General features: G+C 39.9%; 2 protein-coding genes across 2 annotated transcripts in view; one reads left to right on the forward strand and one right to left on the reverse strand.

The window, feature by feature from the left end:
• GTF2F2 (general transcription factor IIF, polypeptide 2, 30kDa) overlaps positions 1-27,605 on the reverse strand; it is a 101,856-nt gene that overhangs the window by 43,426 nt on the left and 30,825 nt on the right. Inside the window, exon 6 of the mRNA XM_009881135.1 lies at positions 7,971-8,052. Within this exon, the coding sequence (XP_009879437.1) occupies positions 7,971-8,052 (82 nt within the window). The remainder of the gene's footprint in view (positions 1-7,970; positions 8,053-27,605) is intronic.
• Positions 18,099-19,497, forward strand: KCTD4 (potassium channel tetramerization domain containing 4). The gene has a single exon (XM_009881029.1). The coding sequence runs from the start codon at positions 18,263-18,265 to the stop codon at positions 19,034-19,036; it is 774 nt and encodes a 257-aa protein (XP_009879331.1). The 5' UTR covers positions 18,099-18,262; the 3' UTR covers positions 19,037-19,497.

A 27,605-nucleotide genomic window follows, 5' to 3' on the forward strand; every position in this document is an offset into this window, starting at 1 on the left:
CAGGTCACACTGTAAGGTGGCACAGCCTTCTGGTGTGTCAGCCACTCCTCCCAGTTTTGTGTCATCAGCAAACTTGCTGATGGTACACTCTATCCCTTCATCCAGATCATTGATGAATATATTAAACAGGACTGGACCCAGTACTGACCCCTGAGGGACACCACTCATTACTGACCTCCAACCAGACTCTGCACCATGAACCACAACCTTCTGAGCTCTATCTGTCAGCCAGTTCTCATGTATGTATCCTGTCACCCTTTAGGCCGTTGTTTTAGTGTCTTCTTGCAGTGTCAAGAATTTCAGAAATATTTTAATAAGCCAGGAAATCAATACGTCACCAACAAAGCTTGCCACCTGGTGATTCTAATCTTTGATTTTGCAGAAGGATAACTTCTAGTACTCAGTGATATCATACAATTTTTGGAGCTCCTTGGCAGCAGAGTAACTGTTGGACGATACTAGCCTACTGATCTCTCACAAACTGCAAATATCATCAGTAGTATGTGAACAAAGTTGCTTAAAAATAGAAGATGTGCTGTGGTGCTGACATTCTACATATTGTGTAAATTTGAGCTCGTCAGCCTGGTAGTTGCCAAAGCAGTTTTGCAGAACCCAGAACACCGGCAGTACTCAGCATGACTATAGCATCTGGCATGGTGGCTAGGAAGAGACTCATGAGCTCCAGTGAGCTCTGCTCTGCAACAGAGAAAACAAAGATTTACATCCAAACTCTGACACCAATGTGGAAATGGCCTTTTTACATCAGCTACCTATCCCACCACCCCACCAGGCTCAAGTATGATGATAAACGAAAAGAAGAAAAGGTTAGTATGTCTAGTAACACAGGATAAGGCATGATAGTTAAAACTGCACTCTTTCAGAGACTTTCACCAATTATACCCTGACTTTCATACTACAGATGGAAAAGAGACGAAAAGAAGGAATTGGTGCTGTCCTGGGAACAGGAAAGGATGTCCCCAAGTACTAAACAAGTCCCTCATTGAAATCCAGAAAGCACCTTAGGAGAAGAGACATCTCTGTAATTACTGTAGCCCTGGTAGCAGTAAGATAAAAAGACCTCCAGCACTGTACGATGCCGAAGACTTTGGTTTCAAGAGAAGGAATCTGTGCCACTGACATTTAGGTTTACTAGAAATAAAAGCGCCCAGAACTTCTCGTGCTGAGCACTGGTACTGAATAAGGCTTTTTTCAGCCTGAAGAAGCTGGCTACGACTGGAGCCTGAACATATTCCAGGGTGACTATTTTTAGCCTCGCCCCTTTCAATAGATAAAAAGGAAATGGATGCTTTTTGGCTAATTACCACAAAGGCAAACTAGATATGTTCTTAAATGCAACGCCTCTGATAGCAGGGGAAAAGGAGCAGTGTAATCCGCAGAAGAGGAATACTGTTTCATGAACTCCGCGTAAAAGAAACAGGACAAAGAGAACTCTTCAATTACAACTATTGATTTCCTTCCCCAGGGTACAAGGAAAAATCCACGCAATATTTGCCATAAACCTTTCTTAAATACACATCCCTAAGCATCTCTTTTCTTTCTGAAAATGACCTTCATGCCAGGCTCCTCTCAACAATGCACCTTTCCAAAAGGCACAGAACACGTTCTGTAGGACCACTATTAAGAAGCACAAGAGCATCCCGGCTGCACCTTATCCCAAGATTTTAATTCCAGAGAAATGCAGGAGTGTCTGGACATGGTCCTGGGCAACTGGCTCTAGGGGGCCCTGCTTGAGCATGGGGGTTGGATCAGATGACCTCCAGAGGTCCCTTCCCACCTCAATCATTCTATGATTCTGTGCCTGTCACCTGGAAATTATGATATTTAAAAGACAGAAAGAAGGCAAATTTCATGCCACACTGTAGCAAAGCCACTTTAAGATAAACCAAAAGGAGAACTGTAAGTCAGCCAACAAGGAAGCCTACTTTATTCATCTTCTGTCTGCAGGCATTTGCAAAAGGAAGGAAACTGACATCCAACACTCAGATCAACGGTCTCTCCTAAAATTTAAGAAAGTATCATTTTTCCGTAACTAATACGATTTATACTCTAGAAAGTATGTTGCAAAAAAATTAGATTTTTTCATGGCTTTTTTTCTTCTTTTTTTTTCTACTCCCCGCAAATTAGCCCAATACACCTGGCTATCAGAAGCTGAAGACAACAATAGGGCAAAAAGGATACGGTTAATGTGCAGCTGGATGCAGAAGGTTAAGAGAAACACGATAAAATATGTGCCGCATTACGAACAGTAGGTTATTCCTTATTTATTAGCATTATTATAATGGCTGGAAGCAGTGACCAAAATTAGGTCTTTTTCATACCACAGAACAAAAAAGCATGGCAATATAAAAGACCTACTAAAATCCAGTCAGAACAGCACTTGTAAGAACAGCAAAAGACGACAGACGAAATGGAAAGGATGAGAGACAGATAAAAGAGCCTCAGATCACAAGGAAATACGTAGCAAACCAACAAAAGCAACTCTCCCGACCTCTGAAATGGGGAATAACCACTCCTCTGTGCTGCTGAACTCATCTCATTTTAACTTTATTTTTCTTACTTGCTCCTCCCCATTACTCTATTCAAAAAATATGAAAAATTGACTAAAAATGGCCAAAGAAACTTAAGTACTAGTGTTCTTGCTACTTTGCAGTCCAGTTGTTCACAAGTAGAATGGTATTTGCTTGATTTGTAAAAACTGGTGGGTGTCCAGGAACATAAGAGAAATATAAAATACATCTCTCAACAGTGCAGCTTTACCCTTACGAATATGATTATTAGATAATTTTCTACAAATTGCACATTATTTTCCAGGAAAAAATGGGACTGGAAATATTTCAGGACATGGAAAAAAAGATATATTTTTTGTACTTAATGATGTGTTACTCAAAACATCCTAGGGTACATCCTTTTGTATTATGCTGAATTTTACTTCAAGGCAAAGAAATTGATCTTCAGTACTTGAAAAATCAAGGTTGCATTGACTGACAGGCAGATGCAATCTCAGCTTTGCATAAAAATGGCCTCCCACTTCAAACAAACTCAACAGCATTTGTGCAGCATGTCAGTTCTTGTGAAAAATACACAAATGTATTCATATGTATTTGATTTGAAAGGGAATTCATAGACAACTAAGCATATCTACAAGAATATATATGAAGTGGCATGCTGGTCAAATTATTCATTTTCTTTCACTATTAGGGGGTATTTGGGAAAAAAAATGGTATAATGCTCATTTTCAGCAATATACTGAACTGTCACTCAGTCGATACTCTCACAGTATTTTAGAGAAGATGAACAACTCGTCTACACTAATTAAATTTCACTTGCTTGGCCTAGACCACCAAGTGTCAGGACTTCTAGTGGCCTCTGTAATATGGTTGTAAAGAAATGTGACTTTTCAAACGTGGAAATTCATTAATTATTCTAGAATGTTTTGCGACCCATTTCTCCTAAAAGTCTATCATGCATGTTTCTTTCAGTAGCTTTTTCTAAGAACTTTCATCACACTCTCTGTAGAAAACTCTTAAAAGGCAAGAAGATACACTAAATTCTCACAGCCTTGTTACGAGCTGCCATGTTGGCAACTACGATTTTCACCAACGATACTTCAAGATGTATTTTTATGTTACTTAAGAGAATTATAGGGGTTACCAGCCTCACTGCAGTGTTAAATGTCAGCTCTTCTAGGCTTTCTGTAATCCTAGGACTCCTTTTATTTTATTTTTTTTTTTGGTGTAGTTTGGGGAGAGTTCAGTAATTCAGCTTATGTATAGTTGAATCAGTCTCCCAAAATCCATTTCGAAAAGGCGAGTGGCATTTCACAGGCACATCTGAGAATGAAACAAGGGCTCTGATTTTATCCCTGGTTTTGCCTGCCATCCACTACTGTTGGGGAAGCGCTATCAAACACTGCATTCACCAACCGCCTGAGAAGAACTTTGCATGTGCCTCCAAAACCTCCTCTGAGAACGGCGAGCCCGGTGCTCAGCCACCCTGTCGCAATGGACCTGAGCAGTCCTGGAGACCTTGTTGTAGCTACTCAGCTTGACAATGTCAGTTTGAATCGGAGCTTTGCAGAAGAGAGATTGATCTCCAAGAGATTTTTTTTTTTTTTCTCTTCTCAACTTTTCCTCAAAAAGAAATGTAGTTTGAGATGTGTTAAAATTATTTTTTAAAAGCTAAATAATAATAAAAAGATGCTTTCTGTGAGGAAATGGAGAAAGAGAAGTAAAAAGAAATGGGAAAGGGGGACTGAGAAAAAATTGGGGAAAAAGAGCTATGGTCAGAGGGAATAACAGAACAGACATGAAGACCAGTGCAAGGATGGAAACAGGTAATTTGGCAGAGAGAATATGAGATGAGGTGCATGTCAGTCCCCCATTCTTTCTCTTTTGCACATAGCAAAAACCCTTCAGGAGTATCAAAATCTTATTCCCATCTCCTTTCAAGTCATTTGGAGCCTGAGGGGATCCTGAATGCCTGGGGGACTCCTCTCTCCATGTCCTGTCCTTCCCAGTGCAGACTAGCCTCTTAGAGGACCTCTCTTTTTGGGGAGTCATTAACCCCAAGATGATTAAGCACTGGGACCATGGAATGAAAGTAATGGAAGTAAAAATCTCTTTAGCTTTCCAAAGACAAAATTAAGGAACAGATAATGCCTCCTTATGGTGGAAAGCTGACTACAGTGAGATGAAGAAAATAATCTAGTTTGAGTGGGAGCGTCTGGGGTGAATGTGGAGCCTGCCTAGGGCAGCCTGGAAGAAGGAAAAGGCCACCTACCTAAGGTGACATGCATGGTGGGGGCACAAGACCAGTACAAACATCGTGTGCACCCTACAATGCACTTTGTGTGTACCCCCATCTATGATACACACCTTCTGCTTCTACATTTCACATGCCACTGTCTTCCTATGTCCTACAGGCTTGATGGGGCAGGAAGGGAAGTATCAACCAGAAAGAGTAGCGTAGGGACAGAATCTTCCACGACTGCCACACAGTAAAACTGTCCACGGTTGGGAACAGAGTCTGCTTGCCTTTTTTTTTTTTTTAACCACAGAGTCCAAATATTTTTAAGTGAGACCATGAGATCCACTCCCACAAGACAGAAATCAGGACAGGTGCTTAGAAACCACATATTATTTTCCAGCTAGCCGCAATAGCATCACCACCAGTAACTGCAAATGTATAACTAATCATTAAGGCATTACAAAGAACAAATACATTGTTAATAAAAAATTTCTAGGAAATTCAACAGCATGAAGCTTTACTAGTGCAGAATAGCAGGTGTTTCAGGGTATTTGTTCCCCTTCTAGAACTAGAATTTCAGGAAAATGGAAAAAATAAATAAATCTACCAACCAAAAACCTTCCAAAATGGAAAATTCCAAGTGAAGGTCACTCAACCTTTGCTCTACCTTTCTGACTAGTTATCCCTAGAGGCACATTTGTACCTTGTATTCAAAGCGTTCTGAAAAGCAGCCATCTACACCCTTCCTGTAATCAAATCAAAAGGTTACTCCTTGTGAAAAAACCTTCCTTCCATCTGCTGCATTTGACAATGCTTTCACCCATACGTATCACCTAATTCTATGCTTTCATTACCCATCCTTAAACCCACATGTCACACACATCTCCCACCTAACTGCTGTCAGCCCCATCACAAGACCACCACTTTGTCCTCTCACTGAAACTCTACACAGCAGCATGGAAATCAAACACCACGCCACACACCCGTCATCCCATTTCCTTGACCCAGACACAGAAGGTAAAATAGAGGGGATCCGTATCTGCATTTAATAGCAAGGAGGTATATAATCCCTTTTGGTCACCGCCAACTCTCAAAAAACAAATGATTACAGTTATTGGAGTGTGCAGCTTAACTTCATTTTCTAGATCTTCAAAGTTTGAGGCAACTGCATTTATCTTTTAATTTTATTTCCTTCCCGACTCAATTTACTATTGTAGCACTTAAAGCCTACACAACAGACTTGCTATCAATATTAGCAATTCCACCTTTGGAGAGTCTCCGTCATGTAAAGCACAATAGTAAATAGAAAAGTGAATAAAAATGTTTTAATATAACAGTTCTGTAACTTACGTGGTTAATCTTCAATGCTGTCACTTTTTTTAAGCACAAATACAGACTGCAGCATGTTGAGGGTGGGAGAGACTAAAGGGAGTGGAAAGTTAGATCCTACTACTCAAATACCAGAGTTGGTATTTGGACATAAACCAATTTCTTCGGAGGCTGGGACTGCTAGATCTGCTAAATCTCATGCTGATTCCCACCAGATAAGGTTGGGTTGTTTTTTGGTTTTTTTACTTTTTGGTAAAGGGCAAAAAATCTTTAACAACATGTAAAGTTAGCAACCAGGCATAAACAGCCTGACAATTTTTCTACAGGAAAGAAAAAAAATGGTGCCATCAGTTTTCAGCTGCCTGTACTTCCAAACACAAAACCTGCCTTCATGTTTGTATCTTTGTTGCTCCCACAGGAGTTGAACACGACAAACAGCAAAGACCAGGAGGGGCTGCATGCATGCATGCGTGACAGAAAGCAGAATGCTGAAAAATTCAAAGTTTGGGTAGTATGTCATTAAACCTATCGGTTTTGGTTTGGTCTCCTGCTGTGGCCTTATGATAAGCAGCTTATCTGATCAACTAATAGAAGACTGTGTACAAAATTCAAAAAAGCACTTGGATTGGGCAACCTGTGATTAAAACAATTATGAAGCAAATACATCCCACAGACTATATTCGGATATATCTAAAATTGCCAGATTGAAATGAGTCCTTTTCTAGTAACATTACATTTACTTCATACTCCATTTCACACTGATGACAAAAATCATGACAGCAATCACAGAACACAGTCTGAAATGAAGTAGCTCAGTGTACATGAGCAAACTTATGGTACTGGTTTGCCAACAGCTAGAACATAAAGTCTCAGAACTAAATGAACACAATAGGGAAATACTGGAGCAGTTTAGATGACAGAGGAGGTTAATAAAACATAAGATACTGTAAATGTAGTATACGATACACAGAAAACAGATCAGGAATTGGGGAAAAACATCACTTTGCCTTTTCTGCATTTCTTTTGATGATTCTAAAACTAGTCATGGATGAGTCCCTGAAATTCCTTGCTTTGCATTTCTCTACAACAAAATCACAATATAAAACGGTGATATAATTAAAAACCACATGCTTAAAATATATAAATATGTATTTAAAATAACGCAAAATTCAATTCCAAATCTGATTTATTACTAGAGAATATCATCAAGTTAATTATCCATATGATATATGAATCACATGGTAAATTCTAGATGTATTGGATTAAATTTTCAAAAGTCACTAAATGATTTAGCTAAATGTATGTCTTGTGGTTTCCATGCCACTTCTGATGTTTTCAGCCATTGCCTTTTCTGGCAAGCATGCCAGTTTAGGTCTTGTCCCTAAACTCTTCCTTATTTTGGGCATTTTAAGTATCTTTTCAGAGGTGCTCTTCGTCTAGCATGGCACAGTATTAAGTGGAATTATATTTGGACAATCCACGCAGAAACCCATACTCAAGAAGCATGTCCTGACCAGATCAATGCAAACCTTTAAGTCCTCAGGAAATTCAGCTTTAATCACATCTGAATATAGCCATACATTCATACGGTCAGGTATGAAGAGGCAGAATATGTGCTCTAATAAGAGCTTTGCACGTGATGGAACACAGAAGTCTACATCATCCCACCAGACAATACCAGGGGGAGGTGCAAGGTCCACACCAGTCTTCATTCCTTCTCTACAGTAAATCCATCCCAAAAGCAAGAACAGTTTCAATCCTGTATAAATCTTACATAAGACCATGATAATACTGAAGTCATCCATCCCTAGTAAGGCAATAATAAAGGCATCAAAGTCAGACATCACATATCCAGATAGATAGAGCACTCCTACCTTTTCAGTTTCATATAATTTTCACTAGCTGCAGGTCTGCATTCAGCACGTTGCACCACTATGCCTTCCAAGGAAAGTTTATCTAGAATGAAAAAACCAAAACAAAACTGGACATTAAAATAAGATTTATCAACACGGTCAACATTTGAATTATTTTTCACTAATTCAGCATTTAGTAAATATGTAAGTTCTATAATCTCTGCTATTTAGACACCGAAAAAAAAAGCAGAAACAATAGCTGATATTCCCTAGACTTCCTTATTTTGCCATCAGATAGTTTACATATTAAGAATGAATCACAAAGACCAAATTTTAAATACAAGATGGTAACTGTGTGGTTCTTCTTTCTCGAGATTGTTGCATTCAGATTACCTAGGTACTGTTTTCTAGAAATGTGCATTGAATACCATCAGTGGCCATGAAAAAAATAATCTACAAAGAGAACCTGATCAAAGTATCCAAAATTAGTGGAAGATAAAATGAAAGCTAATCTTATTCCTATCCTCAATTTCTAGTATGAATTTGCCTTCAGCTTCTAGCAGGAAAAGAATAGCTGATTTTCATCTTTTTGCAATAAAAAAGAAAATAACTGTTCACTAAAGGAACATAATGGAAAAAAGTAATAATACTACATACGCTAACACTTGGGGAAAAGATAAAAACTTGCAGTTAGTAATCTATGAGATCACATACTAACCTTTAGTTAATACTGTTCTCTGTACATTCACCTCTGTAACACAGTTACTTTGTAATTCGACGTGAACACCTTCTTGCCTAAAGCAAGACGACTAACAGAGCGGCACAATAGTACCAGTCTACTCTGTAACGCTGGAAAAACCTAAAAATTGAAAGCAACTTGATATAGATAGGAAGAGAGAAGTGATGTTGGGCAAACACCTGCTTCTCTACTACGAAGTTCTCGTGCATAATGTGTGTGTGGGGCAACTTAACCATCTCCTTTGGGCATCACCAGTGCAACATATATAAAACATACGCTTCTGGGAACAGCTTTGCATAACGAGAAAGGATGAATTTCTTAGCTTTAACAGCTTGATTAGCTCTTGCTATTTAAAATGTCCTTCCAACAGAGCGCCTTGTCTTGGTATTGGTGTAGGGTACTACACTGTCACTGTCACTGTCACCTTCAACTGGCAATGTCACAGAAGATAACATAAATGCTTAGAAGTATTGATACCAAGTAACACAAGTTACTCTGAGATGCTTCTAATTTTCCCATTGCCTTACAGACTGAAATATTATTACGTCTGGAAATCTAAGTTTGCTTTCCCCAAATAATGCAGAGTGTGATTACTTTGACACCACATATTTTAAAATTATTTAATCTAACATTTCTTGGTTTGATTTAAACTAAATCCTTGAAAGGAGTAAGAATGCCATACTTTTCCAAGTAGTTTTGAAGGAAACAAAGAAAAATGGTATTAAAACACTTCTGGTTTTACCGATTCCTAAGGTTTATGGTCAGGAGAGACAACTTGGCAAATTTGCTTGACCTCCTGTGTATCACAGACAGATAAATTTTATCCTCTTTCCTCTGTACAGAACCTAGTAATCTATTTGTGGCTAAAGTGGTACTAATATTGCTGCTTAATTTCTAGTATGAATTTGCCTTCAGCTTCTAGCAGTTGGTTCTCCTTATGACTTTCTATAGTATACTAAAGAGCCTTTTAGTACCTGGTGTTTTCTCCCTTTGAAAGTACTTATATATTGTAATCAAGTCACATCTCAATCATCTTTTCAATAAATGAAGTAATTCAAGCTCATGCATTATCTCACCACAAGGCATTTATGCCACACTTCAATCAGTTTTGGGTCTCTTATCTGCACCTTGTTCAATCTTGAAATGATGTTTTAAGAATACAGAGACCAGAAAATAGACATAATACTATTGTACTGGTCTTACCAAAACCATGTATGGAGGTAAAATAACAGATACAGGAGCTGCAGTTTCTCTTACCTCGCTTCAGCCATCACAAGGTTAGTCAGCAGAATCTCTGAATTCAGCTGAGAGGAGGAGGAATGGAGACTTTCAGAAGAAAACTGGTCCTGTCTCTTTCAAGATTCAGTGATCTGCCCTGCGTTGGTGGGATTTCTGTGGGTTTGGGTTTTGTTGTTTTTTCTTTTTGTGGGGGGGTGTGTGTCTGTGTCCCATGACTTCATGTTTAGATGGCTAAAACTGGGTTAAGATCAATTTGTCTATAAAAATCAAGTTCTGGGGGTTGATGGAGCTGACTGTCTATTATATCACCAAGATATCTATTTTGAGTCTTTTCTAAGCCTCACATTTTTACCTATGTGCTCTGCATTCCCTGTTCCTAGGCGTATAATTGCCTTTGGCTTGGTTAAAATGCATTGTCTTTAAACAGATTCTGTGAATTAAGTGATCCCGGTCACACCATGACAGTCCTGTCGCAGTTATTCACTGTCTGGCCAGCATTTGTGTCAATCAAGACACAGTTTATAAGCAGTGATTCTCACTTACTGCTGTCCCTCTTGCTAATCCTGGAGGAAGCCCTTCAAACTACAACCCGAGTGGCTTTCTACTGATAATTACTTTCTGATAACTGTCAGCCAGTTTTTAATCTTGTTCTGTGCTTGCTATCTTTTTTTTTTTTTGACATAAATCAGGATATCACAAGATTCTAAATTATGTGCAATATGAAATGCTAAGCAGGCTGCAAACATGCTGTTACTTTATCTAACTCACAACCTCCAAAATAATAAAAAAAAAAAGGTTTGTTTGACCGGAAAACCTTTACATAAAGCCACATTTGCTAGTTTTCATTATGTTTCTGATCTTTTCTACCTCGTGAACTCCACAACAATTTTTCCACTAGGTTCTATGGTACAAGCTCAAGGCTAACTAGCTTATCCTCATCTGAGCCATCCAGTCCAGCTGTCTGAACACTGACATGCCACTATCAATCTCTCTGCACCTTGCACAATTTTCAAATTATTCTTAAGTTTTAAGAAACAGGATCAGTGAACCAGATAGCTCCCTCACACCGCCTAATGAGGAAATGAACCTGCCAATTAAACATGCTTATCCTTAGTAATATCTCATCTTTGATGTCTTGGCTAATACCCTCTTTTAATTACCACTGATCCGGATTTGGCTTTTAATGTTCTAGTTGCTTCACAGTACATGGCTGTCCGCAGTCTCCAAGATCACTGCCTTGCAGCTAAGCTAGTATGCTGTCAAAGCTCATCCACTGTCCGAAAGCCAAGGTTTATGTCCCACTTTCCCTGGACCCTCTTGAGGATTTTAACACAGCCAGAGAATCTAGCAGAATAAACCTGCAAAGTAGGGGAACACAGTTTTTATTCCTTTTGCAGCTTAATTCGTTCTCATTCGCTAAATTCAAGTTCAGAGACTTGGGTCTCTGTTCACTTGTTGCTGGACCAGAGCCGCAACAAAAAGACTTCTAAAGTGCTACATGTCTGCCTTTCCATAGTCACATCAGCCTAGAAGCCAAAGGATGAATAAGGCATGAAAGTGGCAATTCCTTGTTAAAAATACCTACTCAAAATAAAGCAGATAGTACAAGATAAATGAATAGGTCTAGAAGACTAACTAAGACCAGTGATTAGAAGGGAAAATTGACATTTTTCCAAGCATCTTACACTCTCAGTTGCCCTATGTGGGGTGGCAGGTACATGTGGGGTGGCAGCTCCAGACAGGCTGGTCTACATAACCCATAGCTTCATCATTAGCTGCCAAACGCAGGCTCACCCTGACCTCCCTGCCTGAACGCCCTGGTGCCAATTCATAAAGCAATTTCAACTGTTGACTCTTTCAGTGATACGATAGGGAGATATGCTGGGGAGACACCGATTCCAGCTTCGAATTCTGCTGCCAACCACCATCAAATGAACAGAACATGGTTAAAAGGCTTGAGGCAATCTTAATATACAGGCACTGGGGAAATTTACTGAAATTGTGCAGAAGACAGTCTGATAGGTGTTGGGTACTTTTTTTTAGAGAGAGATGGACTGTTTTGGAGATTTTAATGTGCTAGTTTTCTAGTCTGACTGCACCCAGCTCCAATTTCCAGCCGCTGGGTCTTGACAGACCATTGACTGCTAAGTTGAAGAGCCTGCGATGAAAGCATTTCTGCCCATCCAAACACTTATGTACTCTCCACATTTATCAAGCCTAATAAAAATAAATCGTGTTTTCTTGAATCTTCCATTAGGCCTATTTTTCAGCTTCTTAATCATTCTTATTGGCCTGAGGAAGTTCAGTTCATGAATGTCTCCCCTGAGACATTGTCTCTCACAGCTAGACTTGACAGCCTCTGGGACAGGATCTGGAGTTCACCAGCTCCTGCTCTTTGTGAGCGGTGCCAGGGGAAGAGAAGATGAAGACCTGCCTCAGGATGCATGATTCCCAAGCAGCAGGAAAAAGTGGAAGAAAGTGCAGTAAGGACAAGCTATGGGCAGGTGTGCCTCCAGCTCCTCAGTAGGCAGAAGCTGGACTGTTGCTTCCCAGCATCCAAGTCAGATGCCCCAGTAGTTCCCGCTGCCCACTTATCACAAAATCACAGAATGTCCTAGATTGGAAAAGCCCTGTAAGATCATCTAGTCCAATCATTACCCTAACACTGACAAGCCCACCACTAAACCATGTCCCTGAGCACTATATCTACATGACCCTTAAATACCTCCAGGGATGGGGACTCCACCACTGCCCTGGGTAACGCGTTCCAATGCCTGATGATCCTTTCAGTAAAGAAATTCTTCCTAATATCCAATCTAAACTTCCCTTGGCGCAACTTGAAGCCATTTCCTCTTGTTCTATCACCTGTTACTTGACAAAACAAGTCACCTCTCACCTCTCTGCAACTTCCTTTTCAACTCCAACCTCTCTGCTCTCCTTTCAGAGAGTGGTAAGGTCTCCCCTGAGCCGCCTTTTCTCCAGGCTAAACAACCCCAGTTCCCTCAGCCACTCCTCATAAGACATGTGCTCCAGACCCCTCACCAGTTTCGTTGCCCTTCTTTGGACACGCTCCAGTGCCTCGATGTCTCTGTGGTGAGGGGCCTCAAACTGAACACAGTACTCAAGATGAGGCCTCACCAGTGCCAAGTACAGGGGTAAAATCACCTCTGTGGTCCTACTGGCTACACTATTCCTGATGCAGGCCAGGATGGTGTTGGCTTTCTTGGCCATCTGGGCACACTGCTGGCTCATGTTCACCCGGCTATCAATCAACACCCCCAGGTCCCTCTCTGCTGAGCAGCTTTCCAGCCACCCCTCCCCAAGCCTGTAGTGTTGGTGGGGGTTGTTGTGGCCCAAGTGTAAGACCCAGCATTTGGCCTTATTGAAACTCATACAGTTTGCCTTGGCCCATTGATCTAGTCTGTCTAAATCCCTCTGCATGGCCTCCCTACGCTCAAGCAGATCAACACTTCCACCCAGCTTGGTGTCACCTGCAAATTTACTGAGGGTGCACTCGATATAGGGTACTGAGGGTGCACTTGATTACACTGCTGTGCAGCTTCCCAGGCTATTGCACGTGATGGCTGGACAAGGAGCAGCCACCTCCTACACTAGACTTCAGCTCTGCTCTTCCAGACCAGAGGCATTTTGTGGCACCTCTCTTCCATTCAAAGGGCAGCCTCAAAGCTGGTCCCCTTCTCAGACCACCCTTCCCTGGTAGTTACGCAGCTAGAGAACAGGATCGCCCAGTCTTTGCTTGGCACTCCTTTATTTAGGCATCCAAAGATACATACCTACATTTGTTTTACTGACTGCCGCAAAGACCGATGACCCATGTTCAGTTGTCAATGATGCATTATATGCAGGACAGAGTCTCTGCCCTAATCCTCCCACAAACATATGTACTGCAAGCCCCATCTACAGGGTATTCCTGGGCGTGTAAACTTCATATTTGGCCATATTAAAATGCTATCCTAACCAACTATCCAAATGATTCTGCATCAGCAATGTATCTCCCTATTGACTACATTCTCAGCCTGTATTATCTCCAAACTTCACAGTAACTATCTCCTTGATCACTGATTAAAAATAAATAGGACCAAGAACTAAATCACAGTAACGTTTTAGTGACAATTCCCTGCTTAGCATTTGCCAGTTTGAAACCTGCAGATAATTTTTATATAGTTAAATGAAAGGGAAACGAACAGTATATAGTCTAATCCAAGATGACAAATGGGACATACTCAAAGTTTTAACAGAAAAAAGCATCACCTCCTTTGCTGAACAAATTCTAATCAAAAAAAGGGGGAAAAGATTTGGCACAATCCATTTTCCCTCTACCTACACTAATTAGCATTATCTTACTCTTCTTCATTTTTAATTGATTGACCTCCAAGTCAGATGTTTTATTGGGTTTTGTACAGTCCCTTTTAGTTTTTAAATACCTGGGCTGTCCAATTCACCTTTCAAATACTGGCACAGCATTTGCTTTTTCCATCTTGTAGAACCACGGTGCTCAAAAATCATCAACAGCAACTGTTGACAGAGTTTCTTAGACAGCTCTTTGAAAACTCTTGAGTGCAAATTGTTCAGACTTGCTGATTTGAAAATCTTCAATTTTAATTAGTGTGTAGATCTTGTCTTCAATAGCTGTTAATCAACATCCTGGAGTTATTATTGGAATGAAAATGTCTACGCTACCAACACTGCGAGATAGCAGCTATTGAATGGTTTAATTGTCCAACAACCTGGCCAATTTTCTGTTATGACACTAAATGACTAGCAAATTGCCTCGATAACCCAAACAGATTTCATTAGCACAGCTTCCTAATACACTTAAAAAATTCTCTGCCTCTTATAGCTGAGATTTGTCCTCATATCCTTTTGCACTGTAATAGATAAAAGTAGCTGTCTTCTGTAACCCAGGTCATTTTCACTGACAGCAGACTCTCAGCGAAGCTGATGCTGTTTGGACATGTGAGTAAGCTGAACCATTGGTAAAGCACCAACTTTCCTGTGGTATGCTCCAGTCCTGGCTCAGATCCATGGCTCAAGCTTCTAGACCAGGAGGTTCAGGAGAAAAATGGAAGTTGGGCAGGAGTGAAGTTATTTTCCAAAAGGAAACATGCAGGACAGATGCCTATCCCCCTCCTCCTTGGATTTGTTTTCCTGCGTAGCTGGTAAGACACCAGCACTGCATTTTCACTGGCTCCAGGATGGCTTGTCTGACTGAGAAGAAACTGAAATCCTCCGTGGATTGCCCTCCTGGTAAAGCCCAAAGGATGAGTAACTTGGAAATGAAGTACTACTACTACAGCCGCTCTGAAGTGCGTGTGCGATAGAGTGCTTGGTGTATTTTCTGCCTTAATCTGGAAGCAAAACAATACCCTTGCAATTGCTGGATTCCAGTGCTATTCCTCCCTTGCACGGCCGATCCCAGCAAACAGGTGACACTAACAATTTGTGAAGCCACAGCCATTTCAGGATTGTTAGCTACCAACATCAGCAAGCAGGATACTTCAGCTGTACAGGGCAGAAACAGAGGCAGTTTGCTCATGGCATGGGAAAGCACACAGCAGCAAGTTGCTCTGTCTTAATCCAAGTGGGAAGAAAGAGGAGCCAGGACACACCGGGAACATCTTAGCTATTATGCACCTTATGCACAACACACAGACTCTCAGAGCACGAGAGCTGTCCAAGTCTCTAGACTTGATTGCAAGAAGTACTTGTATACCTTTACTAAAATGAACTTTTGGATGATCTTCCAGAAGATGGACAAAAAGACAGAGAAAAGGAAATCCAGTTCTTCTAGCTACACCTTCAGAAAACAGAGTTGTATGAAACCACTAAGATATTTCCTACCTCACTACATGCACTGCAATACCATATGTTATCACCAAGGGCTCTTTTGAAAAGTTGTCTTGTAGTACGGCCCAGAAAGTGGAAAATTTTGAGAGAGATGTGCCAGCCTCCAATTTTGTGTTACAAATGACTGTCAGCCGCAGTGAAGTAAAGTTACATGGGTTTGTGGTGATGAAAATTTTACAGCAGCTCTACATTTTTCAAGTCTCAAAGGTTTAAATGTAAATATTCATGATCTCCACAGAGTATATTTTCCACATCGAATCAATTTTGAATATTTTATCGTACAAACCACTAAAATGATTTTGCATGATCTTTCAAAGAATACTTACTCGTTCACAAAAGTGGAAAATTTCAACTGCAAGTGTTAGAACATTGAGAAGATGATGAGCATGAAAAACTAAGTGAGCAGATACTGTTCTGTAACTCCTGTCTCTTAAAATGTAGACAGTTTAGCTGGCCATGAAAAATTTCCTATCTTCTACGAATCCCAGCTCTCTTTGGAAATCCCTACTGACTTGTGCCAGGACACTTCTAGTTCAGCTTCAAAGTATTTCAAGATCACTGTCTAAGATGAAAGCATCACAGAAATCATTCTCTTAATGTTTAACAGCGACTAAAATGGTTCAACACTGCAGCTATGCACTATCTAAGCACATTAACTGTATTTTCCACCACTTGACAATAAACTGAATTTGAACAGAAGGTTCCTATAATGGCAAAAAAAAAAAAAAAGTCATACTTAAAACTATTTGGTTCACTCATTTTCTCAATTATTCATTCAATAATTATGAAATGACTTAATTTTGAAAAATTCTAAATGTCTAAAAACTAGAAACTGGTTGAAATCTCCTTCACTGAATCAATTACATGAAAGAGTTAAAAGTAAATCCATGACTAATTCCTGATAAATCAAATCTAATGAATAATATCTGCTTAATATATCCCATACAGCAGCAGAAAAAAATAGCGTATCAGTGCTAGGGATAACCTGGTAAGGAGTATAGCAAGTGAAAAAAAAGTGCATTCATTTCTACTAGATTCAGATATCAATTAATAAAATATTATAGTGATGACTCTACAGTATCGATAAACAGCCTTAGAGATAGCAGGAGCAGTAAGAATATTTAGATATAGAGCAGAAGAATTTACGGAAGAATAATCTGACTTTTCACTGCTAACCAGGCAAAGCAGGATACATCTACCTGTAAAGTGAAAAATACATCTTGAAAAAGATGGGACCTCCTCTCCAGGTCCAGCCCAAGGTAAGCGCTCGCTCCCGCCCGTGCTGGGGAATGCATCCTGCAGCTCCCACCCACTCCCTGAGGAAACCCACACGGAGATGCGTGGAGAGCTTCCCCTTTCCTGCTCCAAGCTGCAAATGTTTAAAGGGGAAACCTTTTTCCAAGAGGCGACGGAGAGTAAGCCTCAAAGCACAGATTCATGGAGAGAAGACAGCCATTTGATTCAAGTGTGCTCTGCCGATGTTTCCCCCCTCCCCGTACCCAAGTGTTGCTAAGCTATAATGTTATGTGATGTTCAAAGCTATCTGTAGGCACACTAACCCTTTGTTCCGCAGGGCAGCTGAGTTGTTGCTGTCGAGAAAGAACAAACTGATGCTCGATAGCCTTGATGACTTGAAAAAACATCTCTGATATAAATAGTAAATCTCTCTAAAACAGTTTTTATCTGTGGCACAGAGAAAGGCAAAAAGCAAAACCTAATCAGGCTGCAGTTCTTGTGTTGGTGCGGATGCTCCCATCGACTTCAAATGGAAGCTTTAACCACAAACTTAAACCAGTCAGACCAACAAGTCATCAGCATCACTTCCAGAGTATCTTCTGTGAAAACATCTTACCACTGCGCACGTGTCCAATAAACGAGGAATATGTATGTGTATGCACTCCATAGACGACACCCACTTAGTACAGAGAGGGACAGCTTTCCTTTCAATGTTGTCCTGCGGTGTGCATCGGCTACCGTAATCGGTACCAAAAAAAAATGTGAAAACATGCTTTGCGAAAATTAAAATCCTTGAAACATAAATGAAGCTATCTGTTTAACACCATAAGCACTAAACGTGATTTGGCCATCTGATACTACAAATACATCTTAAAGTATTAAAAATAAGGTGTCATTTAGAATAGTAGCATGTGATGTGAATAACCCCCAAAACTATGTAAACTTCTTAGAGTAAAAGGAAAGAAAGAGACAAACAGTTGTTATACCCTTCTTCCCTTATACAGTTAAATGCAAATTCTCCTTTACAGTCATATTCCTGATATCTCCCTGCATACACAGCTGATACGCCACCTACTGCAAACCCGAGCTGACAGTCGGAGCAATGCTAGCAGCATTTCCATTCCAACATCGTGCCGGAGCTGAATAAAGGTGCTTTTTAAAAAAAAAAAAATCTCTTTGCAAGCTGACAAGAACACAGCAAGATAGCTGGCTCTTTGTCCTAGCTTCAATAATGGAGAGGAAAATAAACAGAAGAGAAAAGGAATGTGAAGAAAAACAAAGCAACTCTGAAGGCTCTGAGCAAGACAAGGACTATAAAACGTCTCTGATTACCCTGAATGTTGGTGGCTATCTATATATCACACAAAAACAGACACTAACCAAGTATCCAGATTCTTTTCTTGAAGGGATCATAAATGGCAAAATAATGTGCCCATTCGATGCAGACGGTCATTACTTCATCGACAGAGATGGACTCCTTTTCAGACACATTCTCAACTTCCTACGAAATGGAGAACTTCTTCTACCGGAAGGGTTTCGAGAAAATCAACTTTTGGCACAAGAAGCAGATTTTTTCCAGCTTAAGGTACTCTCGGATGCAGTGAAATCAAGGTGGGAGAAGGAACAGCTAGCATCTCGAGAGACTACTTTCCTGGAAATAACTGACAGCCACGACCGTTCACAAGGACTTAGAATCTTTTGTAATGCTCCTGATTTCATTGCAAAAATAAAATCCAGAATTGTACTGGTGTCCAAAAGCAGGCTGGACGGATTTCCAGAGGAGTTTTCAGTATCTTCAAATATCATTCAATTCAAGTACTTCATAAAGTCTGAAAACGGTACACGGCTGGTACTGAAGGAGGACAACACCTTTGTCTGCACCCTGGAAACTCTTAAGTTTGAGGCTATAATGATGGCTTTAAAATGTGGATTTAGACTGCTGACGAGTCTGGATTGTTCGAAAGGGTCAATTGTTCACAGTGATGCACTTCATTTTATCAAGTAATCACAAAGGCAAAGGAAACGAGCATGCAGCCAGTAAACCTCCTTGACCCGCAGCCTCCTGGCATCACAAATAATGTATCGAACTAGCTTTGTACCACGGAGCTCGGCTGCTAATCAATTGATGTGAGCTAATGGTATGTAAATCTCATAATGACATCCGTCTCTGACTTACTTAAGCTGAATGAAAATTTTATGCCTGAATTTAATAAAAATTACCTGCTAAACATTGTAAACACAGATCGAATGCTTTATGCTATTTGTAATATGTGTTTTCTCAACGCTGTCTTTCAACCAGAGAGTCTAGCTGAATTTTTGTGTACTTGTATGACTAACATGCATACACCTAACTGCTCTGCTGAACAGCAGTGAGAGTATTTTCATATAACAAGCAGGCTTAAAATATGTTTTGCTTATAACAAATTCAGAATGGATTTTAACTGGAATAAATGATTTTGAGTGTTCGTTAATGTAATCTATTGTACTGAATTTGCAAAAAACGAGATTGCAAGAGGGTTTAAAATGAATCAACTTGATTTTAAAGTTAAATGATTTCTCAACTCACTTGAAACCAAATTTACAGCTGTATTACTACATTTAAAAAATGGCCAACAACATGTAAACCAACAAAATAATGTCGAGGGGATTAGTTCTATTACGGGAAATGAGTGGAATCTGCACAGAATGTTAGATTTTCTAATTATATATATACACGTATCAAATGGCTAATAAAAATATTTGACAAAGTTTCATGTAACAGGTGTCCAGTAACGACATCCTACAATGCTAGAGTCACTATTTCCTCTGAATCACTTGTGCTCATAAGGACAGGCAATCAACATAGCCCTTGCTTTGCACAATGGCTTACTAAAAGCAACTAGTACTATTAGTTTTGAATAGACCACCTGCTGGCATTTAAAATGCATCACTCTAAGTAACGGAACAAATACCTCCTTTACCCTCACCTCCACTATTTATCAAATCTTTTCATTTATATTTTAAACAAATTTTTAATAGCTTCTGTGGAACAACTGTAACTAATTTAACCACAAGCATTACAAACCAGTCACTCCGCAAAAGTGGACAGAAAAATCATCACCAAAGGGAAAAAGAAGCTATACTAACTCTAAGTTTAAGCTTTGTCCATCATTGAACCCAACCATCATTCACAGCTCAAATGAACCCAAAATTCAAGTAAAATGCTATTGAAAAAAGAAAAAAACACCAAGTAGTTTCTCAACTTTCCCAAAACAGCAATGTTGTACAGAAAAAAAAATACAAAGAATGTCAACAAAATGCAGTACAATCCATACTAGAAGTGACAACCGAGGAAAACAGCTAACACAAGACAGGCTGAGAACAGTTTTCTTTCAGATTTTAGACAGAACAAATCCATCCTTAGTACTACTGGGATGTTCTTTTCAGACATCCAAGCTGAAGAACTGTTCATGTATCCCAAAACTTCTCTGAGTTTATCCAAATACATTAACTATCTACAAACAAAACATCTATAGTAAAATAAAATTCTTTACACACTTATTTTACACTCATAGGCCATACCGACTAGAGCTCCATCACAGCATGTCATCCTCCATCCTTTCCCCCTCAAGTTATTTTCAAATATCTTCAAAAAAAATCTCATTAACCACTAATCTTGTACATACAAGAGTCTCTCAGACTTCCATGCAAAGTAAATTTGAAAGTTCCCCTAAAAGATATCCAAAATCCTGCTGAGCTTCTAGGACAAGAACTAGAAACAACATCACACAGAACAATTACATTAAAAGCCCTTTGTGGACGCAATTCTCTACACGAGCAAGAAAAAGTGACAAGACAATCTAAAAAAGGCCATAACTAATCTACAAGTTTTAAAGAAGCATGCTCTCAAGTGCTGTCAAATACACAGCCTGCATAAGCACAAAGTCTGGAGGAGGCTGTTGCTCCTAGGATGTCAAATCATCCATTTTCACTTAAATGCTTTTGGTTATAACCTTCACTTGTAATGGAACTTTGATTGATATTTAAAATGTCATTGCAGTGGAAAAGAAAAAAGACAAATAGCAAAAATCAATTTTGATTTCAAACAATTAATATACTTACACGGTAATTAAAATATATTGTGGTTGCTCGCCTTTCAGTTGGGCTCTTAGGATGCCAAACATCAAGGAATCATTAGCGCTTTAGTATCAGAAAGCAGCACCAGTTTTTCATCGTAGCATGACTTCACTCATGAAAATGCAGTAGAGAATTTGATGGCTCTGCATTTATTGCAGAAAATACTTTTGGAATATAAGCTATTCACAAGCTGGTGATCCCAGGTAAAATTCAAACCACTTGAAATATCTTCTAAGAATATTCTATAGCTGTTCTTAAAAGATTTACTAGGAAGATTTTACTTGCCAGGCCTTTGGTTCAGAATACCTACTTCCCTCTTAACCTACAAAACAGAAAGAGCACTTGAAACTCCTTTTTTTTTTTTTTTAAGTTAAAAATGTACATCTCCAATCACTAGTAAAAATAAACTCCTCTGTTGTTTTTTCTTTGATTTAAAACTCAATGATTCATTACATTACACACTTTTCACTGCATATTTTTTTTTATTTCTGTGTAAATAACACTGACATCTATGGCATACATGTAAAGTCATCTGCTGTAACACTAACTTCAATCTTGTCTTCTTTTCGCATTTTCATGAGCACTCATGCATTTCTACAAGTGTCAGGATTTGAAATTTTTACATGCCATCTCTCATCGAAGGCACCTCACTCATCTGTTTGATTCACACAGCAGAAACAGAAGGAAGATGGGGGTAAAAAATTCATTCTCTTCCCTGTTCACGCTGAACAAATCCACAACTATGTTGAATCACGCCATATCAGCTACAATCAGACACTTCAAACTTGTTATAAACTTGAATAATTTTTCAAACCAGGGTTTGGGGCTGTCTTGTTTTGGTATATGAACAAAATGACCGCATAAAATCTCCATACTGTGAATAATGTTTCCTTTTTACTCCATAAACATACTAAAAATAACATAAATATATTTTGCATTTGTTCAGTCACTCAGGTGAATACTTGTGTTCCACCACATTTCTTTTTTTCTGGTGTGCCAGAAAAGGTAGCCAGTTATACATCAGTTACCTTTTTTGTCTTTTCTTTTAAGATCGGAAATTTCATATTTAATACCACTATGAAAATGAGAAAGCTGAAAAATCAAGTGTTTAAGTCAGAAATACTAACAGTTGTTCTAACAACTGAGGCCCCATCCCTGGAGGTGTTCAAGGCCAGGATGGACGTGGCCTTGGGCAACCTGGTCTAGTGGGAGGTGTCCCTGCCCATGGCAGGGGGGTTGGAACTTGATGATCTTCAAGGTCCTTTCCAACCTAAACCATTCTATGATTCTAACATTAGTTAGAACATGATGTGCATGCAAAGTATTTCTACTCATCTTTCTCTCATTAAGACTTTGATCACAATGACCTTATCAGAACAGTCCTACAAGTATCAGGAATGAACGACAATTTCCATAATTTCTCTGATGATCTTCAGTTTCTCAGGTAGGAGTAAAAAGGAACTTCCTCCCCCTTCCCAAGGACGCACTTAACCTGCTCCCAGGCTTGGTCAGCTCCACTTGCCTTCCCGCCCATATTCTTGGGTGAGAAAAGGTGCCACCAAGCAGAAAGAACAGAGGAAGTTGAAGGCAGGACTGACCCCCATACATTGCAAAAAGAACATCCTTTCCCCTTTGAATGACTGCTCATGAAAAAAAAAATATATAGCTGCCAAATTGATCAAAATACCTAGACTTGGACGCCTACCTTTTCCATCGGTGGAGGAGAAGCCAAGGGCTCTTTTATCACACTTGGTGGTACACTGGCATAGGTACCAACTATGTGGTTTATTTCTACATAAGGACAAAACCCAAGAGTGGCTGCACTACGTCAGACTAAGGTCTGTCTAGCCCAATGTCCCCTGGTGACTGTAAACTATTTCCATCCCCTGATCCTTCCCATCTCTGGGCAGAATTTCCATTTTTGATCCTTTGACCCTTACATCCTTCCTTTTATCCTGTTCCCCTCACCACTATACAACTACTTTTCATTTTTCTTTCCCCATACCCTTTCCTTTCACCAGGCGGGCTGTAGGGCTTTGGTAGGGATGCCTAGGAAAGAATATAAAACCAGAAAAAACATATACAATGCTCCCTTGAAGTATTTCCTCAGTCTCCAGCTGCTTCGTGCCCAATGACTTCCAGAGCCAGATGTGGTTTCTGGAGGTAGCCCTAATGCCGTGAAATACTCAGGTTGCACAACAAGGTCAAATTACAGCTCCAACTCCACACCTTCAGTACCTTCTCACCCATTGACCAGTGCTTCACAGCATCGTAATTGCACTATTGATGTTTTCAAACACTCGTGTTATTTTTAATTGTCTTTTTTTTTTTGCATTTGTACCTATTACCACTGTGTAAGGGACAACTGGTCACTTTTCTTCTGCAGTAGGTAATATTTCTCTAGACCCTAAAGGGGAAAAAAACCTACAGCATCATTTGCAGCAATCAGCGGCATTGTTATTTTCACCTATTACTTAAAAGCATTACAAGGTTTCCATTGAAGAAGATGAGAACAGCCTAAGAAAATTATCTTGCTCCTTCTTTCCCCTTTAGTATACAAGCAGAATAAAAGCAGGCAACAAATATTCCAATTTAATAACAACAGTACCTCATCCATTAATTTATTTGGGTAGAAGGGTCATGTTGCCCCAATTCTCTTGACTGGTGAATCAGGACTGGGCACGAAGGAGGTGAGTTAACTTAGGTCTATAACAAAATATTTTCTTAGGCCAGAATTATTTCATCTTTGCTAAATAACTATTGCCTAACCTTAATTTTGTCTCCTGTCCTGCAACATGGGGCAGAAATTCTTAGATTGGCAGGAGAGTGACTACTAGTTAAAAACCTGAAGATATTTTCATATGAAGAGACAGGCTTGCATAATTTACCAGGTTGAAACAAAAGCAATTGTAAGGCACGAGAAATTTAAGATCAGAAAATTGTCATTATGGTTTTTAATTACTTTTGAATTAGACATTCTGTAAGTCCTATGTACTGGTATATCACAAAGAACATTGTCTCAAAATACGGCCTCTATAAATCACTATCGTTCACAATAAAATCCCAGAAAACAAGAAGTGCGTTAAGGACTGGGGAAGGCAGGAGGGACATGTATGATGACACCTGAGGAACGCAGATGAGCAAGCACTTGGAAAAAGATAACGCAATTGCCTTTCCTTCTGAAAGAAAGTAGATCTAGATGGTTGATTTCTTTTCCTAAAAATGTGTGTAGTAGGAGTACCACACACAGCTAAAGCAACAGTCTCCCAAAGAGCTGTTTCTATCTGCGCTGGTAACAGTTTAACATCATTGCCATTATCATTTAACACCACGTTTGTTCATTTTAAGCTTCAGAAAAGAATACTGCTCTGCCACTTCAGAAACAAAACCGCTCACAAAGCTGGTACAGTAATTATAGCTGTAAACAGCAGCTACTCATTTAAAACACTATTAGGACATGATGACATGCAAGTTCAACACGGTAAGGTTTCAAAACCAAGTAGTTAGAAGATGACTTATAAATTGAGCCATTCTGAAGGTCTGTAAACTTCTGATACTGCTAAAAACAACTACAGTATTGCCTTTTTTACTGGTGGTGTAACTTCACGGGACGTTAACCTTGGTTTATAGAGAGTTCAGGAAACCCACTGTCTTTCTGGACTTTAAAGGGGGATTCCACGAGTTCCACCCCAAGCATTATTTCAGTTACCTGAAAAACTAGATCTCTACGCTTTCCCAGGATACATCTTTTTTTGCCTTTGACACCACCCCACCCCAAGCTTTCAACAGCAGCTTTGTTCCAGGAACGGAAAGCCTGGTCAAAAGGAGGCAGCAGGTTTTCTTGCTCACATCTCCTGAAGGGAAATTTTCTTGCTCACGTCCTGTGTAAGGGGGTGGCACTTCACATGCCGCAGGAGCACACCAAGGAGATGAGAATTCGGATTTAAAAGCCCAAGGCTGCTCGCTAGGGAAACGCCCCAGGAAGATGAGGATCGAAGGGGCTTGCTAGAGCTGTGGGCCTGATGCTCGGGAAGCTTGCAGTGTTGGACTCCCCGAGCAGCAAGGAAGGGGAGAGAGCAGCATCTTCTGAGCATTAGGAGATGAAGAGAAGGGCTGAGGGACTCTGTGCCAGTGACAATCATCTGAGGACCGTGGGTTTATTGAGAAGGCAGATGCCCACAAAGTGCAGTATCAACGTTGTACAACACAAGTAACATCTACTTATCCTGAAATTACTAAATAATTTTTAAAAAAAACTAAAAAATATTCTTTTTTGGATTTTCATATGTCAGGTTTCAAAGGCAATTTTCTTTTTTGCAACAGAAGTCAGAGGAATTCACTTTTTCTAAAATTTGTTAACAGAAAACCTTGAACTACAAATCTACTGCTGCAGCTCCACAGAAAGCTCCTTGTTATCTCAAAGGAGGTTCCTGATTTTGTACCATAGTGAACAGATGAAGAAAAAAAAGAACAGGTCAGAGGTGGGTACAGACTCTCAATTAGGAAGAAAAAATTAAGCAAACAAACTAGCAATGAACAGGCTAAGCATCAAAAAACGTAAACAGAACAAGCAATTGTAACACCAAACCCAATCATTTATTGCCTCTCTACCACTTAAATAAAGCCTTTGGCAAGTATTAGGGATAAGGCAGTACATTTTCTCAATGATGAAACTGGTAATCTCGGAGGAGACAAATTAAAGGTCCTGCAAGCCAGGCTGATAAGAATCAGCTAAACAGAGAAAAAGGTACTCTCAGGTTAGGAGTCTTATCAATACTAACTTTATCTAAGGCCAGCAGCATTGCCAGGTCTTGCGATATTTCCAACACATTTTCTAAAATGAACAGCAAATAATGATCTTTCCTACCACGGCAGAAATCTAACATGTAGGCTATTTTATACCTTCTCATATGATGATAAAAGTCCACCTCTATAAGACTTTTCCGCCACGCACAGATGATGATTTTAGGGTTTGCCCACAAGGTACAGCGCAGAAATCCCTGAGACAACCTGCATGAGTAAGACAATATGCTGCAGCACAGCTACACGCTGTTCCTGCTCCTGTATCACCACAGCTGCTGGCAAGATGCTGGGGCTGGAAATGCCTTATAGCTCAGGAAAAGCATCAAATGAGCTCTGCTAGACTGTTTCCAGACTCAAAGCACACAGAAAGCTCAGGTCCTACTGTGCTGCAGGCTCCAGTGCTCTCACAGCTGCAGTTAGCAAAGGCAGAGGTAACACACAACCTTAGAAAAGCTGCTCTTGCCTTTGCCTTCATTGCCTTCCCCCTCAAAAGTTACTCACACGGTTAAAAAGAAGAAACTTCAACTATCCCTGATGCTGTGTAACAAGCTGTGTAACAAGAGTACAGAAATAGGGGAGGGAAGAAAAAAGCAGGGCCTGAGGGGAACAGTACTGGATCAGGCCAAAGGTCTGCTGTGCTCAGCATCATGACTCCAGCAAAGTGGCCAAAAGCAGATATCCATGAAGAAGCCTAAGGGCAGAGCAGACATGTATGATTATCCTACTGGGTACACATCCCAGTGCCCACCATTTTTTTGTGCCTTAGCGTCTCTTAAATTAGATGTCCTCTCAATCTTTGTACCCTTTGGTGGATTTTCTTTCACATACCTCTTTGGTCTCCTGCGAGGTCATGTAAGCCTTTAGCAAATACCACCTTCACATCCCCATCTTCTGGCAAGGAATTCAATAGCTCAATTACATTCTGAGTGCAGAACCACCTCTTTTTATTTACTTTGAAACTACCTCCTGCTAGCTTTACATCTGCTACACACCACTCTCATACTGGCCAAGGGAGAAAAGCATTTGATCTCCCTCTGCCCCTTTGATCCACCATTCAAGGCTCTAATTTGCAATACTGCAAAGGTCTGAACCCATCAAATGTGATCGTGCTGGTAGGTGGGTGAACTGCAGTAATCAGCAAAATCCCTCACAGAAGACAAACACAATTTGTAGAGTCACGATCTGCGATGCCAGGCACGGCTGAAATTCCTGGGATTTCTCGAGAGTCAGAAGGGATGACCAAGAACTCTGATACGAGCCAAAAGCATGCTTGTTCTTAGTGCAACACTTCAACGAGCTGCACATGGACATGGCTGAAGGACAGAACAGACTCGTGGGATTAACTCCCGCTGTTTTGTATCAGGTTCTGTTCTCGGGATAGAGACTGTATGACAATAAATACATCAGTGCTGCTCAGGCAAACATAAATATTAGAATATTCATACAGTATACTAAAATAAATAGCCAGACGCTAAGGACACTGCGGCCAATTATGCAAATTCTTAAAAAAATTAACTCCAGTTAATGTTGACCTACATTAAATCAATGTCCTTTTTGTTGTTCTACCAATGCATCTTTCCTGATTCTCCACAATATTTACTATCACCAGTATAATAGACTTTGACCACATATACCTTAAAGCAGGAATAGTTGCT

The sequence above is a fragment of the Charadrius vociferus genome, unplaced genomic scaffold (genome assembly GCF_000708025.1).
Source record: "Charadrius vociferus isolate BGI_N301 unplaced genomic scaffold, ASM70802v2 scaffold210, whole genome shotgun sequence".
Taxonomy (NCBI): Eukaryota; Metazoa; Chordata; class Aves; order Charadriiformes; family Charadriidae; genus Charadrius; species Charadrius vociferus.

Coding starts and splice junctions, on each gene's coding strand:
- KCTD4 (XM_009881029.1), top strand. CDS start 18,263: ATGGAGAGGAAAATAAACAGAAGAGAAAAGGAATGTGAAGAAAAACAA.